At 39.5% G+C, this 20,134-nt stretch overlaps 1 protein-coding gene across 5 annotated transcripts in view; it reads left to right on the top strand.

Annotated features, from left to right (window-relative positions):
• The window catches only part of LOC124153078 (protein FAM149B1-like), an 81,084-nt gene extending 63,379 nt beyond the window's left edge, over positions 1-17,705 (top strand). For 4 of the 5 annotated variants that reach the window (XM_048392695.1, XM_048392694.1, XM_048392696.1 and 1 more), the window contains exons 6-16: positions 2,549-2,716; positions 3,002-3,131; positions 3,633-3,681; positions 4,273-4,385; positions 5,635-5,753; positions 7,435-7,582; positions 8,028-8,138; positions 9,008-9,133; positions 9,517-9,595; positions 10,389-10,505; positions 13,477-17,705. In XM_048392695.1, the coding sequence (XP_048248652.1) occupies positions 2,549-2,716; positions 3,002-3,131; positions 3,633-3,681; positions 4,273-4,385; positions 5,635-5,753; positions 7,435-7,582; positions 8,028-8,138; positions 9,008-9,133; positions 9,517-9,595; positions 10,389-10,505; positions 13,477-13,514 (1,198 nt within the window). In that variant the 3' untranslated portion in view covers positions 13,515-17,705. The remainder of the gene's footprint in view (positions 1-2,548; positions 2,717-3,001; positions 3,132-3,632; positions 3,682-4,272; positions 4,386-5,634; positions 5,754-7,434; positions 7,583-8,027; positions 8,139-9,007; positions 9,134-9,516; positions 9,596-10,388; positions 10,506-13,476) is intronic. The other variant, XR_007219988.1, reaches the window with a different exon arrangement.
• The last annotated feature ends 2,429 nt before the right edge of the window (positions 17,706-20,134 follow it).

Below are 20,134 nucleotides of genomic sequence, written 5' to 3' on the forward strand. Positions count from 1 at the left end.
ATGGTCGCCATGGCAACGTGGGACATGGACGAAGATCCTGTGAGAGAGGCACGTTTCACTTGAACTACTTCTCAATTTCCATCAATATCGGGACAATTGGCCCCTGCTGTAAACCAAGCTGATGGACAGCTGTTTGTCTGTGAACGTGAACATTTCACACCTAGTTACATAACAGATTAAAAACTGTTGGTGTTCTGTCACCATGGTGTAGTTCCTGCCATCAGTGGTTGACATTTACAGCAGGTCCATTTCTCCTCTGTTCTGTGAATTGAAAAATAAAAGTGGTGGGATTACAGTTAAGATAGTAGAGTGCTGTGAAATGTAATTGAGCTTGTACAAATTACGAGGCTAAATGGATTTTCCTGAGCAGGGGATGAAGGCTTGTTTGTGACATGGAGGTTGTTTGATATCAAGCTCGACATTAGAGCTTTGATGCTTTTAGACCCGCAATCTAGAATTGAAAAACCTCTTCCAGTTCAGTGCCACTGATTACTAGAGTGGGGAAAAACCACCCTGGCATTGTCATACTTAACTGTAGTTAGTTCAATGGGACGCTGATGAACATGACAGTGTGGAAATAAATCTCACATTATTAAACAATTGTAGAGATTCAAACCTAAAAAAGTATAGTGACATTATAAAAGTTGCATTTCTCCTGACCTATGTGACAAAGTATATTAATCCACACATTTGTTTCATTGGCATTTTGAAGAGATGGAATTTCACTTTGTGTATTTTTTTTGTTTGATTGTCATTTTTCTGGTCATGTCTCTTGTCTATCCATCTTTTAATGAAGTTTTAGGAGTTTAGACTTTGCATGAATTATCCCATCAATGAATTCATTGATCAGTACTTAAACATGAAACATTTGAAATTTATGTTATCCATTACGTTTTGATAAATTTCCATGTATCCCGCTCTAGCAATGTACAGTCAAGTCCCGTTAATCTGACATCGTTGGTTGCATATGATTATGTCGGATTAACGAGTATTAGAACGAAATTAAGTAGTATCAACGTTCGTGATCGAAAATCAGACAACTACACGATGGGTAACGTTACAAACATGTAATAAAAAATGAAATATTCATATTGTTATATTACATTGTTAGGAGTAGTATCAACGTTCGTGATCGAAAATCAGACAACTACACGATGGGTAACGTTACAAACATGTAATAAAAAATGAAATATTCATATTGTTATATTACATTGTTAGCGGAATATGTTTTCTAATCATGCAACCTCTAAAGCGTAGCACAAAACAACTGTTACTGACTGTATGACTTATTCAAAATAATTTAAAAAGGATAGTCTGGAATGGAAGTCGCCAGTTTGAAACTGGTACCGCAAAGCTTAATAAAGCTGCTTTCTTAGTGGCAAACGTCAACTTCCTGTTAGTCATTTCATTGTCAGTCACAGTGAATTCGTCTCGCATCAAAACACTGGCTGTCTACTCGCGGGCAGATGGCCACGGAGTATGCTGATCACTGTGTCCGATTTACAAGACTGATTAATGAGTGATTTCGGTAATTTGTTGCAAATGAGGTATGTTAGAGTATGAGACTGTCAGATTAATAGGTCTAATTAGCACTGATTTCCCATCATTAGTGTCGAATAAAGCCGATTGTCGGACAGCATCGGATCAACAAGACTTGATAGTATATCTGGAAAAAATATACCCCGCCATCATGGCAACAGACATTTTGCTGATCGCTGTCCAATCTCGGTAATCTCTCCTGGTGAAGTCATACAACATGTGTTATTTGTTGTGAATGTTTGCCCTGCTGTGTCCTTTGACCATCACATTGGCTTTTATGTGAGAAATACTACTGGATTCATGAAGCTTAACATGTAGCAAAAAACTATGTCTACAGAGACAAACCTGACCATAAGCCCCCCAATGTGGCCATATCGAAATAATTTTATCCATTACTGTGTGTGTATGTTCCTTGTTTAACACGGATATCATGGGCATTAGATAGGAAAATGAGTTTTGTAATAATGTTTGATACTGTTAGAAACTGGTAGTTATTCATTAAATATGCATCAATAAATAAGGTATTAAAATAAAATAGCATTGCAATGTTCTAAATATTCACACTGAGCATTTTCCCAACTATATGATGTCAATCTGTAAATAATCGAGTCTAGACCAGACAATCCAGTGATAGTGACACATGATCAACCAAGTCATCGAGCATGACCACCCAATTCATTTGGTCGCCCCTTATGACCGGAATAGTTTGCTGGGGACCTGTTCCGATCCTGAATCTCCACGAGGATCTTCCATAACTTGCTGGTCCTGAAGGCCTGAAAGTGTCAGCTTATTAATTACATTATATTGCTTCTTGTGATTCTCCATGTTTTGTGTTTAATCTCCCACTTGATGCTGTCAAAAGTTGATTTGAAGGTTATAGATTGTGATTATGATATGTAGTACGGGGAATAAAGAGGGAACACGATTGGTGTGAGTTGTGCAGATGGATGCAGATAACCACAACACACTTGTCACGTTGTGTGTTTGACAGCATGTTGTGTTGTTGCAGGCTCAGTGTAACGGGTAGACAGATGAAGGCGATGAAGGCACCCGTGGATGCGGCAGCTATCCACACAGACCGGGACTACTCCAAGAATGAGTATGCCTATCTCTTTGAGGAAATACTGGCACAAGATGGCGTCTACGAGGAGGTCATCGCCATCGACTACAAGGATGTGTAAGTACCAATATATCCTTTGATCCTTCTCGCTGTAGCAGACAGACGAGAAAGGTGTCCGAAGATTAGGGATGTCGCAATACACGCAATATGACCAAAATGCAAATATCCAATTGGCAAAAAAATATTTCCAGATCCCTGCATTAGACACAATATTTTGTCAGATTCTGCTTTACAATTTGGACAAATGAAATAAACACTGTAGTGAGATAATACCTCCTACCCACTGTCTGACGTACAACCACCTGTCAGTCGGACATTGTAAGTGTGTTGCCTATGTTACAGCCATGAAGACTCTGAACACAAGAAGCAGATCACCCCTCGACGACGGCGGATAGGTTATCCCCCCATCACCCCCAACGCTTGTGTGAAAGATAGTGTAGCTAGTTCCGTGTTTGACTGCATGTGGAATGAGGTGAGAGGAAGTCTGTCATCCACTAATAAAAGAAATGGGGGGGAATTGATGGGGGTCACCAACATGTTTGTCCCTTTGTATGTTGCACACACAGATCAATCTTAAGATCATTGATCCAACAGAAACAATTTTCTAAGTACTTGCCCTGATAATAATGTATTGGCAAATATTAAAAGTGAGAAATATGTCTTTATTGATATCTCTAACATGGACCAATTGCTTCAGGCAAGTCATTATTTACTGTTATCGATATAGATTGCTTGTCGTAAGAGGCAACAAACAGGATCGGCTAGTTCAGTCTAGCTGACTTGGTTGATGATCGATGCTGTCAATTACTAGATTGTCTGGTCCAGACTTCATTATCTACACCCCCTGCATATAACTGGAATATTGCTGAGTGCTGCATTAAACAACAAACAAACAATACTAACTGTGTCATTATAAGGCGTTGGTTTTTGTTTGTAGGACGTACAGTACTTGACCATGTGTGTATTGTTTCAGATCATCTCCTGGATGAGGCCAATTATAAAGGAATATACCATTCTAATAGGTAGGGTTAAATGTTAACATTCTTTTTAAAGGGAATGTTTGTTCAAGACATCTTGATTCAATTCCTTGATATGCATTTAGGACCAGTGAAGATACAGGGTCGAATAGGTCTTCAGCAACCCATGCTTGCCATAAAAGGTGACTATGCTTGTCGTACGAGGTGACTAACGGAATCGGTGGTCAGGCTTGCTGACTTTGTTGATGCATGTCATTGTATTCCAATTGTGTGTATCACTGCTCATGATGTCAATCACTGGATTGTCTGGTCCAGACTCGATTATTTACAGACCGCCGTCATAGAGCTGGAATATCGTTGAGTGCGGCGTTATACAACAAAGAAAGAAAGAAGATAGGCATTTGGAAGTTGCAAGTACATGAGGACATATCAACATGTGCATATATATATATATATATATATATATATATATATATATATATATATATATATATATATATATATGATAAAGAAGTCATTTTCATGTTTTCATCATGATTGACGTGCCAGTTTTACTCAGTGTAATCATTCAGCTGATGTTTGGAAGTGAGAATTATTGTACTATGTATTATGATAGTAATGGGGCTTGTTTTCCAGAATCCAAACAAGATCTAGTGCCTTCATCAGGGTTCCATGTGTCGCCCATCGGCCTCCATGACCCAGGACGCACAACCAGGGAGTCGTCCTACATGGGCTTGATGCAACCCAGAGTGAGTACACCTCCACAGGCCATTGGATAGACTTACATCATAGTGTCCAGTCATGACACACCACAGGAAGAGATGGGATTAAATTTATTAGAATTTCAAATACTAACTTTTGAAATATGTGTAATTTTCACACAATGTAATCCCCACTTAGCTGCCTTCATATAATGGGAGATAACCCTGTCGGACACCATACATTGGGGTTTATGCATAAATTACACTGAGCTTGATTGATGGGTAGCAACCTGTCACAACCAGGTCAGATACTGTCACATGACTGTCACATGATTGTCACATGATTAGACTTTTTTCATATACACCTATAGGGTTCAATAGTCATATAATAGATGATTACATAGGAATAGGGAGCACTGTCGGAGTTTGTTGGATAGTGTCAGGCCAGTTTGTTCTCACAGTCTTATATTTTCTACCAACACAAAATTATTGTTCTCAAGCCTTATCACTGGGGTATCAAAAGAGTTTATCCAATTTCTCTAGTTATTATGCATTCAGTGTGACAAATGATTATATAAATGGAAGTTTTCTGGAGAAAAAGACTATCTTTTGAACATACTTCAAAATAATGCTATCTTTCATTCATCTAAAGACAGTGAATTTTGAACATCAACTGTTACTATGACTACAATATGTAGGACTGGCTATTGCTATAGATCATGGAGATCGATCAGGTATCAATAAATATTGAAGAAGTAACTTTAAGCATGTGAGATATAACATTTACTTTTCGTCTTCGACAATTGTCGTGATTGACAAAAACAAGTCTGTTTCTGTACATTTAAAAAAAAATTCATCACCATAGTTCAAGTAAGTTATTATTGATGACAGCTATGACATATCGACAGACCCATGATCCAGGGTAGAATAGGTCTTTGGCAACCCATGCTTGCCGTAAAAGGCAACTATGCTTGTCGTAAGAGGCGACTAACAGGATTAGGTGGTCAGGCTGGCTGACTTTGTTGATGCATGTCATTCTATCCCAATGACGTAGATCGATGCTCATGATGTCAATCACTGGTTTGTCTGTTCCAGACTCGATTATTTACAGACCACCGTCATATAGGTGGAATATTGCTGAGTGCGGCTGTAAACAATAAACAAACAAATGAATCGACAATCGTTAATATTTTTTCCCATTGACAATCATTCCGATTATCGATCCTTTCGGCCAGCCCTAACAAGATGTTAAAATAGGCAATGGCAACAGTACTCATGTGTCAATGTTTCCTTGTAGCCATTCCAGGCCCTGACACTACAGCGGGCCCACACTCACATCGGCACGACAGACCCGCAGAAATCCATCGATGGTTGTCTCCAGATCTCCAGGGTTACTCTCAAAAACAAGAATGCACCGTAAGATTTTTGCCAGTGTTGAACAATTTTATGTTGTCTTTACAGTCCTGAATTGTGTTGGTTCTGTAATCACGATTAGGCCGCCATTACAGGGACTTACCTGGGTCTATGTATTTTTGAGTCCAGACTCTCAGTAATACTATCATATTGGGTGGTGGTGGTGGGGGTGGGGGTGGGGGTGGGGGTGGGGGTGGGGTGCTTGGCATGAATATAGGGGTCCAGGCAGACAACCTGTGGCACACTTCACTTTAGTTCCAAGAATTATGTTAATGTCATATCATTTCTCATGTTTAAAAGCCTTAAGTGGTGATGTCAATGTTACACTGAATAAAGTCACCCATGGACACATTTAAAAACTCGCGATATTTTCTTTTTGAGGTAAATAAACTACTGAAAGTTTTAATATTGAGCAAGCTGAGCATTTATGCATGTCATACGTAATTTTAATGTTATGCAAGCCTTCTTGGTAAATAGATATGGCGAGTTTTGTGGGTGTCCTCATGCTATTCGCAACACGGCTAGTGACAAAGTCTGTCGAACTGGTTCGACAGTAGTGTTGAGAGCTTTAAGGACCAGAATAGAACTGTCCTTCTATGGAACATGCAGTCCACAGTTTTGATAAATCATTAAGATTGCAGAGCTCCAGATAAGCTTTTGGTGTTGTGGGTATTTTACCCATGCATTTTAAAATCACTGCGTATCAGCTATTCTATCTGGGTATTCAAATTTATGTTACCCACTAGTTTTTACACATGTGGATATTAAGTTAAATATTTAAAAACACTATTCATCTAGTCCCTGCAAACTGGTGTTGTCTGGGTTCGAGAGCTTTATAGGACTCAAAAATACCACGATACTTCCACAAGAAAGTTTGATGGCAAATGATCATGATGTAACTGTCATCGTGGAGTTTGGCAAGGTTGACGGAATGCCCATTTATAATTTCAAAATAAGTTGCTGATTTGCCAATCGAATACGCAGGGTTACTTCACAATATTTTGATGATTTAAGTTTTATTTTTGTAGCGTATCTGTAATGTTCGTTGCGTATTTCATACGCTTGGCTTTTATTTTACTGCGTATTTCTGCATTTCTGATGCGTATTTTACGCAGATACGCAGCTTATCTGGATCTCTGGATTGAAACAGACGTACTTTATTTGTGTCCCACAGGAGATAATAGAGATTATTGCATCAATTTGTATTCGTATTCGCAATATTTTGCTTCTGATTAAAGCCTGTCATTGCCAGCAATAGAAGATTCTCGATGTTATTTGATAGCTTGATAGTTAGTGACAGTTGTATTCATATTAGGAGTTTCAGGCATGTGAGGAGAGAATGTATAATATTGTATCAAGTCTTTGAATGGCATTTAGAAGTGATACACATAAGAGAGAGAATTTATGGATGTCAACCTTTTTGTTATGAGGAACACAACATTTCGGAGTATATACTTACTCCATCAGGTTATGAGGAACACAACATTTCGGAGTATATACTTACTCCATCAGGTATATACTTGTATGTTCTGCAAGAAGTTGACATCTATAAATTCTCTTCCTTATGATATTTATGTGTGTGAAAGGATGTAGGTAGCAACTCCATGAATGTAAAACCATTTTTCTGCCGAGCATGCAGATCTTTCCCCAGATGTATTTTTGACATACATTTCATCTAAAACAGAGAGTCGACTGATTCGGAATCGGTATCCCCGGCTCGACCTAGCTCCAGCATGATTGGCAAGCGGCCGACTAGCGTGAAGATTCTGCCCTACCCCAGTCGGCGCAAGGCCCTGGCGCCTCTCCCTGACAGGTCCAAGACACCAAGTGTGGTGAGAGAATTCGTACATACTAGAAAACACAATGTTAAGCTTTATACCTACTGGTATACAAGTGGTATACAAGTGAATATGAAAGATTGTCACTGTGATATTCAGTAATGCACAAGGGATCACCTTTGTAAAGATCTAATTGGGATTAAGACGATAGTCGTACGTTCTCATTCTTTGTTTATTTCAAAATTTGTTAGTACAGTTTGAATTATTCAGTCCGAATAATAATAAGTTAATTTTCAGAATATGTATTATAGGACACAATACGAAAATAAGTTTGATCAAGTGAAAAATCAGATTTGGTAAGCAACTTAATGTTGCGTGTGTGATTGTGAAGGTTGTTTTGACTAGCTGGCTGCAAGATTTTTGCAGAATGGCAAATTTTCAGGATTTATTTATTTTCATGACTTGTAAGTTCCTGTTATGAAATGTGTTTCCTATCTAGGAGGAGGAGATGCCAAACAGTATCAGCATCAGACGAATAACACCCGCCCCCATACAGAAGAACACCGCCCTCCCACCTCTAGCCTACGACCCGCAGCAGGAGAAGGGCAAGGTGTGCATCAGCTGTTGACCCACTCTCACATCACTCTCACATCACTCTCACATCACTCTCACATCACCACTCACATCACTCTCACATTACTCTCGCATCACTCTCACATCACTCTCACACCACTCTCACATCACTCTCACATCACTCTCACATCACTCTCACATCACCACTCACATCACTCTCACATCACCACTCACATCACTCTCTCACACCACTCACATCACTCTCACATTACTCTCACAATACTCTCGCATCACTCTCACATCACCACTCACATCACTCTCACATTACTCTCACAATACTCTCACATCACTCTCACATCACTCTCACAATACTCTCGCATCACTCTCACATCACCACTCACATCACTCTCACACCACTCACATCACTCTCACACCACTCACATCACTCTCACACCACTCTCACATTACTCTCTCATCACTCTCACATCACCACTCACATCACTCTCACACCACTCACATCACTCTCACACCACTCTCACATCACTCACACCACTCTCACACCACTCTCTCATCACTCACATCACTCTCACATCACTCTCACATCGGAAACTATGTAACAGTCCATGTTAAAAGATATGTGTTAAGACAAATAAACTGTAGAATCTACTTATACAGAGTTGAATGCTGAGTTGAGGGCTTTTCAATGCTTTGTAACCAATTGCAGATCAAAATGCTGTGTTTGTGCTGATAACTACCTATGTAAATTATGAAATGATGAAAAACATACAGGCATGGTATTACCCCTCTAGTTGAAACTTTACGTATGATCCTGTGTACTGATATAGAATGATGTACTGATATAGAATGATAATGATTACTTGATTTTGTATTACTCCTTCTTTGCAGCGGAAAATGACCTCGTTACGAGTCAGCAGTGCTATTGAGAACAAGGATGTGCGAACGCTTCACTTCAACCGGGAGAAGAGCAACCCGTCCATCGACCCACGGCCCAGTACAACTCATGCAATGAGAGTAAGCTGTCACAATTACATTCCGAGGAGAACATATATTGATGTATTTTCATCAACTTTAGCGTAAGGTAGCCCCTTATGCAAGATGTTTGTTGGATCAGTCAAATTGGTCAGTATTGCTGAGGTCACTTATCATACTAGCGTCCAGATAACTTTTGAAATTAATGGATGTTGATGAAATCAGGGTTGATATTGAGGGGGTATTGTTCACATACATCCCACCACATAATTATCAGAAAAGATTTTGTTTCCTTTTTGTCAAATGGTTGAGTTTCTTCCCAATTATTAAGACTGTCACTTGTAGTTGCAGTATGCCTTTGTCAAGACTGCTGTTTAGTTGTTGTGTGATTGAAGAATACATTTACTGTTTCATGTCTGTTTCAGTCTGATACTCCTTTTCAAATGGGAACTTCCGGGCGTCGGTCGTCAACACCGCTGGGCTACAGCAGGGGTATGCTTCATGGTAAGTTAGTTCAGCAGTACCCGCACGGCAGCAAAGGTGGGTATTAGGGGGTTGCAGTGGCTGCCTAGAATTGACTAGTACTTAAATGAGTGACCACCGGAGTGGACCACTTGGTCTGGACTGGCTGTGCATCTTTGTACCCGAGCTGATCCTTGCTGATCGAGCTGTAATACTGCTGACAATGCCATTGTTCATTCGTGGATGCTGGGTTTGTGTGAAACTGTTACATTGAGCTGATAGACATAATGTATACTCACCAACAAAAGAAACATGAACACCATACATGTTGGTTTTTATATGAAGAATTACTCATGTTCAAGAAACATTAGATTGCTTTGATGCGCAAATGAACATACTGGTTTGTTATGTGAATCGATGCTCATGAACGCATCACATGTTACGTCAAAGTGAGTGAGTGAGTGAGTATGGTTTTACGCCGCTTTTAGCAATATTCCAGCAATATCACGGCGAGGGACACCAGAAATGTGTGACGTCAAAGACCCATGACACGAGATGCACCATTTGTCACATGGAAAAATTGGCATGTAAAGTCTGAAAATCGCATGCAGCATATCGTGTTAAGAACAAAGACACTCTGTGGTAATACTTGACTGATTGTTAGTTTTGTCATTAAGTGGTACACATTGGAAACGTCTCCTTAACGTTCATACTTTACTATATATGTTTCTATGGTTCGCGTTTCTTTATGTTGTGAGTATTTTTTGGGTGGTAGACCTTGACATTTTTGTAGACTGTTGTTAATTGAACTGTTGTACCATTGTTTGTGATGTAGGCAGCAAGTCTCTCGGCATCACCGGCAGCAGTCTCCAGCACTCGTCCGACCTCGGTCCACCTCCCAACATCATGGAGAATGAAGGGATGGAAGAGAGTCCACTACACAACCAGTGGCGTGAGTACCTCCTGCAGGCTGCAGTACCCAGCTACCTCCTCCCAGATGTACCCACAGCTATAGATAAGCTTTTGCTTATTTGAGTATTTTACCCGGGGTTTGATTTTGATCGGGTATCCACAAGTTTTAGAGGGTTTTCACATTTGGCTATTTAAACTTAAAACCTTTTTCATAACAATCCCTGTAAATCATTTAAGACTATGTGAATAGTAGTATACCCATCTGCGTCTGCTTGCAGCTTCTACTTCAGATACTAGAACAATGATTTATAGGGGTTTTGTTGTACAGATGCATTACAGATTTATGTTCCCTGTTTACTCTCATGTTGTCCAGGGGCGGTCGGGTAGCCTAGTGGTTGAAGCGTTCGCTCGTCACGCCGAAGACCTGGGTTGGATTCCCGACATGGGTACAATGTGAAGCCCATTTCTGGTGTCCCCCGCCGTGATATTGCTGGAATACTGCTAAAAGCGGCGTAAAACCATACTCACTCACTCACTCACTCACTCATGTTGTCCTAAATTGATAGAGATCTGTCACTTCTTTGTCCCAGAAGCAATAAAGCTGTATGATACTTGAACGGTGACCACCTTACATGACCATTAGCTCTGACTCTCCTTATTGAGTCTACCATGACCCTGATGACATGCTCATACTGTTAACCTCTGGCTCAAGTCTAGTTAAGATGTATTGCAGAAATGTTGCTTTGTGAAACAGGCCCAGATCTCTTGTCAGAAGCGTGTTTCCTGTAACAGGAAAAGTTGCTTTCCTTTAAAGTAGCTGATCACCCCACAAGCACATATCAAGTTAGTTACGAGAGCTGTTGTGCCGAGATGGCCTTGAAGGGGGCTGAGATCACCTTTGTCCAACTGTAGCTGATCACCCCACAAGCACATATCAAGTTAGTTACGAGAGTTGTAGAGCCAAGATGGCCTTGAAGGGGGCTCAGATCACCGTTGTCCATCACTAGCAGATCACCCCACAAGCACATATCAAGTTAGTTACGAGAGTTGTAGAGCCGAGATGGCCTTGAAGGGGGCTGAGATCACCTTTGTCCAACACTAGCAGATCAGCCCATACTTCATCTCACTCCCCATCAGCTTGTGTCTCCATTGGCTCACCCTCCTCCTGCCCTGTTTCAGCCAAGGTGTCGCTGTGGGGCCTCATGGAGGATAGTATAGAGGAAGCATTCTGAGTTTGTCCTTCTTCGTTATGTTTGACCTCACTAACATTGTTCTCTTAACAGCACTTGTGTGGTGAATCCTGATTGAATGTTGTATTAATTTTAACTCCCTTTGGAGCCCATTTCACAGCAATCTAATCTGAGACATGTTGATGATTGATACTCAAATTTGCAGATTTACAAGAACAGTTCACAAATTCCATTAATAATGTGTGAATGAGTGTGTTGTGGTATTTGACTTTATGAGTGCTCGCATTTCTCCATCACAATTAGGATGTCCACTGTCTTGTGTCCTGTGTAGAGGACGAATGTCAACATTGGACTATATGTAAAGGACGAATATCCTGTTCTTATACTCTGTCCACAACATAGTGATATATGCCTATGTTATATTTTGACAGTTATGTCATAAAAACAAGCTAGTATTATGAAGTTTGTTAATGTGAGAAATTGTTTGATCTGCTTAATGTATCTACTTGTATATATCCCATTAGGGAAGAGCGTAGAGGATTTGAATTTGAGTGACCATAATCTTAGTCATTCCGTATGTTCTTCAGCCACCTGGATGGGTTTGGATCTGGGGGGGATGTTTTTGTTCACTCTTCTGATAAGCAATGTGCATTTGCTGTAGAAAGATGTGTTGACAGATCAGGTCTGATGTCCTTAGAAATAAACTTGAACTTGAACTAGTGACCTGCATATAAGGGCCAAGTGTTCATGCAGGCAAAACAACTCATTCTTTTAAGTACTTGCCTGAATATTGACAACTAATCGTTAAGATAAGAAACTTATATTCACCTAATTGGTACCTATGCTAATAGATTACTTGAAACAAGGGCTGGTGGGTAGGTGTTAGAAAAACTCACTGTTGGGATTTTCATATCAGCTAAGAAAGATTTTCATATAAAACTAGTTTAGTATTTATCAATAGTTGATTTATTTATTTAGGAGGTGATCACTGCTCTTTACCATAAATCAGTGTGTGTTCAAAATAAGTTTATATGACTATAGTTAATATGTCATTGCATGACAGATTAATTATAGTCATATGAAAAATCGGGTGTTCTTTGACTGACAGATTAATTTTAGACATATACAAAAGAAATGGGTGTTCTGTAACTTGTTAGGAGTACAGTAGAACATGGATGTAACTACAAGGGACTGGAGAAATCAGTTTGTTATGTACGTTGTGTGTTGTACACGTTTTTGCTCAGAAACATCCACCTTCGGGTAGTACAGGTAAGATTAATATAGAGCAAGTTTAACAAGTTTGAATAGTTTGATTGTGTTGAAGCACTGCGATTGTGTTGATTCGCCGCTGATTGCGTACAGCCAGTTGTCACAGCGGTAGAAACTAACAGTTTCAGTCCACTAGTCCTCATAATGATAACATATAGCAAAACCCTTAAAAATGGCAAATTTCTACTGGTCCTTATGATACCTTTACTATTGGGCAGTTTGGCAAGGACTATAGGACTAGTGCCAATTTCTAACGCTGTGTCAGTGACACTTGACACTTAGTGAGATTTCTCAGTTTGCTATACGCGGCACTAATTAGTGGTAGATGGGCTTGTTGGGGATCAGATATCAGCTTTCTATATATATGTTCGCTGGAGAGAGTTCGTTTTGTACATAAGTTTTATATGATAATATATAGCCGATAAATCAGGGATTTTGTAATAGTTCCTGGTATATGTTTGTTCGCTCTATCCGTGTTTGTTATATTCGTGTTCTTCTGTAACATGTGTGTTTGTGAATATGCAGCTATAAGTGTGTTTTCTTTGTTTGCAGCACCAAATGCATCTCGGAGGAGGACTGTGCGTACTTGATAGGACATGAGAATTTTGCAATGTGTGCAAGTTCGTGCCATCAATTGTGTCTTTCCACACTCAAGGAACTTATCCCTTCATCCTAACTTGTGATACCAAACAGAAGATGAGGACATAGCCTGTGATACAGGGAGAACCCGATACACGCAGAGAACCCATTATGTAGAGAGAGCAAGTCGGGGGGTCTCTCAACAAGCACCTGTCTGTCCAGCTCTTAGCCAAATGTCAATGCCACGGTCTCTTGCTTCAACCTCTACAGCACTAGAAGTGGTGCATCCAGGGATGTGACACCGCTGTGTTTCTAAGAGGATGTTGGGATAGTAAAGGATTCTGTTTCAAAAGGAAAGGTGGTTTATTTTCTGCATGTAACACCGCTGCCTTTCTTAGCTGAAGTTTGGATGGTACAGGATTCTGTTTCAAAAGGAAAGGTGGTTTGTTTTCTACATGTAACAATGTATGGTATGAAGAGATGTGTCATATGTCCAAGTGTGTGTCCATAGTCTCGGGCCCATGCTTCAATCACAAGAGGGGCACACAGAGTGTCAACCTTCATGTTTCGGGCCATGCTGCAGCTGAAACGCTATCCGTGAGTGTCGGCACACATAGGAGTGGTAGGACTGAGACGTGATGTATCAGCCCACTGGACCATGTTCACAAAGGTCCAGCACTGTTCAACTGTATTGTATCAATCAGACATTTGGGATTCTGGTCTCAGTGTAAGGAAAGCACACATGACTTGTCTATCAGACTTACTGTGATATGGTGCCTCTGGTGCCCTCCGGCTTCAGTGGGGGCCTCCTGCAGTTCCTGTGATTATTGTCAAGTTGGGCCTCATCGGTCACATTTACTCAGCCTGATCTTTACCTCATGCGAGTGTTAAGTAGTCCTGGAAACAAATCTACAGACCTATATTTACAGATATTCTAATAACACAATAATGAACACAATAATGAACACAATAATGAACACAATAATACAGAGACTCCTCACCATGTAATATCGCCTACTGTAGATCTGTTATCTGTTAGCTGTGTTGTGATTGTCATTATGAATCCTGTGATATGTTCGACTAACCTGACACACACCAGGGGCAGCTGCTGCTTAGTCGTGCTTTGCCAACTTAGAGCCACTGTATTGAGCTGTTTCTGTCCCAAGTAGCAATATTCAAGCCATGCCTCGACCTGGCAAACCAGTGATTGATTGCAGGAGCACAGTCCACATGGATGACACACCTTTGGCAAGGTCACACATTGTGACCAACCGATCCTCATCTTAGTCTACTTCAACAAGCATGGGTTTGTAGGATCTGCCAGGACATGGTACCACAAGGCTGCTGTCTGTACTCCAGGGATTATTCATTTGAATCCTTATGAAGCAAGTTCAGCTGCTTAGTCAGCTAATGTGGGCCATGATACTATCATAGTTACATTAGAACTAGTGGTGGGACGATACACCGAAGCATCGCTGGATAGTGATTTTTTACTTCTCTACAGTAAAAAGTATCGCTTCTTACCTTTATATGTTTTCTTGAATAAGTGTTACACCAAACACTAATTACTAATGAAAATGAGTAGGGAAAACGTAAATATTTTCTTCCATTGTGCCATACCTGACACTGCCAACTGTTAATCATTAGTGTGCCAGGTATTTGGCAATCCTGTCTATGAAAAAAGTGGCTTACGCATCACAGATAAGTGCACATGCAAGTATCATGATACGTATCGGATCGTGAGCAAGGTATCGTGATACGTATCGGATCGCACAGTTGGTGTATCGTCCCAGCCCTAATTAGAACTGACAGTGGCACGTAATTAGCTTCAAGGGGATGTGATACGTATCGGATCGTGAGCAAGGTATCGTGATACGTATCGGATCGCACAGTTGGTGTATCGTCCCAGCCCTAATTAGAACTGACAGTGGCATGTAATTAGCTTCAAGGGGATGTGATACGTTAATGTTGATCTGTAGGGCCACAGTACCTTGTTTTGTTGAACCATTCCGTGTAGTGCTTCCCAGTCTGCTGTGACATGATGACATTGGTCTCAGTGTTGGTGCCATGCCCCTGCAGGCAGACAATTCAACAGTCATTCTTAGATAGCCATTCATAGAGCAGTTGTCTTTGATTTGGGAGGTTATCAAAAGGTTGATGAAGCTGATAAAACTAATTAATTTATTTGTATTTTTGAGAGAACTTACTATCTCTTTGATATCAGAGGCAGTCACTGTCATTACTTAATAAATTGCTTAAGATGTTTTGTTAGTCTTTTTTTTTTTTTAAAGCCTGCTTTAAGTTTGCTGGTGAAAGAAAGGGAGTTTGACACAAGCAACAGTTCAAACCTTAAATTCATGCAGGCTTTCAGATTGGTATGTCTTCAAGGACATTGACTGATTGTATTCTAAAATGTCCTGAAGATCTTATTCAAATATGGTAATGAAACAGAAGATTGTTCTATCAAGTGTTGATAAAATCCTGAAAATTCCCTCATGACATTTTTTGGAAATATAAGTAGTCTGACAGGCAATTTCCTGTTATTAACATTACAATAATTAATTTGACAGCAATTTATTGACCTCGATTCAACCCTGTTATGTTTGCTCCTGCATCATTGACAGATCAATCTTCAAATGTTTTACTGTTTTAAATGAATACTGGTTTAGTTACAGAAATTATTATAAAAAAAGGCAGCTCTATGATTTGTCCACCTGCCTGAGCAACATGTATAAGCCAGGACACGGAACATGTTTAAGCCAGGACACGGAACATGTTTAAGCCAGGACACGGACATGTTTAAGCCAGGACACGAACATGTTTAAGCCAGGACACGGAACATGTTTAAGCCAGGACACGGAACATGTTTAAGCCAGGACACGGAACATGTTTAAGCCAGGACACGGAACATGTTTAAGCCAGGACACGGAACATGACACGGAACATGTTTGTTGTTGCAATGTGTTCTGTTGTTGAGAACTGTAGCCTCAAATAGTTCGCGCTGCTCTTTTCATCTCATATATGGTGCCACAATCATTAATCATTATGCACAAGGGTCAATATGTAATTTGTTTTTATGAAAGTGCTACTGATGTAAATACTGTACAGATGTGTTTGAATGTTACTTGTTATCATCTAGCATCATGAACAAACTACTCGCATGTGTACCACAGCCTCGCCTACATACGGGTTACCTAATCATTCTTGTAGATCCGAGGATGTAACATATTTCTGTTGATGACTGTTAATCTCTTGGAGACTTGGGTAATCAACATCCTGATGGGGGTAAACAAACAAACAAACAAACAAACAAACAAACAAACTGATGGTTATGAAAGAACACTGTCTTGTCTCTTAACAAATGCAAATGTTTAGAATAGAAAACAATCCAAAAAAGTGTCCATATGATGGGAATACCTGTTTCTTAATACATGTAGTTCCTGCAAGTGGTGACTATATGTGACCCTAGCTTTTCTATGGCTGCCAAATTTTAGAATTGATTCGATTGGCATACATACTCCATAATTATGATCAGATCTGGGCATGTAGTTAAGTTGAAAAGCGATAATTGTAAAGTTAGACTTTCTTTTGAATCTCTCTTCAGCCATGGGCTTGGCATTTCAACATTAATGCAACTTGTAGCTTTCTTTCAGTCTCAGTGTGGCAAACGATTATTTTAAAAATATATTTCGCTTGCAGCTAGAGTACAATTGTGTACAATTTACATTACTGTCTGATATCTATTACAGTTCTGTTAGAAGGCATGAATGTATCTACCTCCAATTAGGTTTTTTTTAAAATGCAAAAAACTATTTCCCAACAGCGGATCTTGTGCTTAAATGTGATGACTGGGTAATTTGTATTGATGTTATTCTTGCCACACTGACATTGTATAGAAAGGTATTGGTTTTCATCGAGGAGGTACCACTTGTCTGTGGGTCTTAAGCATTGTGTAGATAATGTGTATCCTCCTGACTAACCTTTGTATGGACTAATATGGTTCAAGAACTAATGGCTTATATGCATATTGTATGGTGTACTCATTTCTCATTATCAAGTTTCAATGTGATTATTTCCGTTACTAGGAATGTTATCAACTGGCAGTTGTACATATGAAAGCTTTGTGATTACATCAATGTAGCCATGTGCAATAAATGGAACAGCCAGGTACATAGTTGTAAATAAATACATTTCTCTTATCATATGATTTTCTGTTATTTTGACGCTCTGCTGGAAAAATTTCATCATACAATACTACTGAGCGAATAATTGTTCAGTATTTCGTTGTGAGCTGTTCTTGAATATTCCAGCTATATGACGCAGGCCTGTAAAGTCTGGACCAGACAATCCTGTGTGCTGCAATCCGTTGTCGTAAGAGGCAACGAATGGGTTCGGGTGGTAGGACTTGCTGACTTGGTTGATGCATGTCATTGGATCCCAATTGCTCATGATATCAACCACTGGATTATCTGGTCCACACTTGATTATTTACAGACTGCTATCATAAAGCTGGAATACTGCTGAGTGCGGCATTAAACAACAAACAATCCGTTTTGGTACAAGGACATGCTGCAAATCTAGTCATTGAGCGGGTCATTGTCAGCTGAATGTGAGGGAAAAGCCTCATAATCTCGCAATGAGGACCGAAGACCAGCAGATCAAGAACAGAGATACTGTGTGAGATGAGATGTTTGTCCCCCTTCAAAGCAATAACACCCAACTTCATTCATACATGAAAGTGGTGTTCGATGTAGTTTTAACTAGAAAGCTTATTCACAGTAACAAATAACACAACCATCACTTTGCTTTAGTATTTAATACAATGATTGCACATCAGTCTCGCCCACCTCTCTCTGGCCTCACCTGTAGGGAATGAACCACAGCCCTGGCACGGTATGCAAGATAACACTGGGCATGCAGTACCATCACAGCCGTATCAACCAGCAGCACCAGCTGCTGCTACAAACTCATGTACTCAATACAACAGATTTCCTATTCATTACAAAATATTAATCAACAAGCAATCTTTAGAATAAGAGGAAGTATTACTATGCCCAGTACTATGTGCCCTTTCATACTGAAACATTCTCTAGAAATTGTAAATCTGTACAAAACTGCATTATATACAATATGTTGCTTATGTACAGTAATGTACAAAAAGTTTTACACTGTTACTTGAAGTAGGTGTAAATAGCATTGCAAGTGCATAACCAGTTGCATCGTACTGCCTCGTACTGCCGTGTACTGCCGTGTACTGCCTCATCTACCAACACACTTCCTGCAGTCAGTCAGTCGAGACAACTGTTTCTGCTGTCAGAGATACTTAATGTTGTAGATGTTTACTTCGAGGAGATGGAACTAGCTGTGGGTGACAGTACCTTCTGAAGAATCAAAGTGGTACAAACATTTGAAAAAAAAATGGATCTCAGCAATGAATTAAGGTAAAATTGAGTTGAAAAAAATGTCTGTTTAAGCTGATTTGTTATTATTATGAAATATGTTTTAATATCAATGAATGTTGGCGATATGATGCAATATTTTCAAGGGACATGAATCTAAAAAAAGTAAAAAATATGCCATTTATCAATACTAGTACCAAAACAGACTTTTGATTTCCATCAATCCACAGGATTTAAAGCTCCATATAAGGGTGTCTCATTTTATGATCCCAAAACAGCCACAATAATTTGAGTGCCGACTTAGGTTTTCACAAAATATTTCAATAATCAGCAATATTATTTCAATTGTATTGTTCTTGAACTTACCAATGTTAATTCAGTGCAAAGTTTCAGATTGAGTCCAAAGATCTTATGGCTAACATGATCAGGTTAGGTAGAATGGAACTAAAGCCTTATTATTAATGTATACTCTTGGTAAAAAGATAAGCAACATTTTATCTTGCAATGCTTACGTGCCACGAACATCACAGGGAATATAACCACATTTTGACGATTGTCTTGCAGCTGGTAATACATGTAATACACTAAACATTTGTAGGATTTGGAATAACTGTGTTTATTTATTTCTCAAAATATCCACAGAATTCATTAGTACATCACAAAACAGTATGGACAATATGGAGACTGTAGCCTGGGCTCTTCCACAAAGTGATCAAATATCATAAAATATTGTTAATATTTAGTGTTGCTTAATTTTTTACCATCATCATATTGCAGTATAAAAACACAGCTAAGGACGTGCATTGGGCACAAGTATGTGTAATATCACAAACTGACATAACACTTGCATAGACTAGTTTTCAGGAAACTGTCATTACACTTCCATAGACTAGTTTTCAGGAAACTGTCATTACACTTCCACAGTTTCAGGAAACTGTCATTGCACTTCCATAGACTAGTTTTCAGGAAACTGTCATTACACTTCCATAGACTAGTTTTCAGGAAACTGCCATTACACTTCTACAGTTTCAGGAAACTGTCATTACACTTCCATAGACTAGTTTTGAGGAAACTGTCATTACACTTCCACAGACTAGTTTTCAGGAAACTGTCATTACACTTCCATAGACTAGTTTTCTGGAAACTGTCATTTACACTTCCCTCGTAACTGTTGAGGTCACTACATTTAGTGCTAATTACTTGGGGAAAACATTTCTGTTAGTATGTGTTGA

This window comes from Haliotis rufescens, unplaced genomic scaffold (assembly GCF_023055435.1).
Source record: "Haliotis rufescens isolate VD_foot unplaced genomic scaffold, xgHalRufe1.0.p SCAF_11, whole genome shotgun sequence".
In the NCBI taxonomy this organism is placed as follows: domain Eukaryota; kingdom Metazoa; phylum Mollusca; class Gastropoda; order Lepetellida; family Haliotidae; genus Haliotis; species Haliotis rufescens.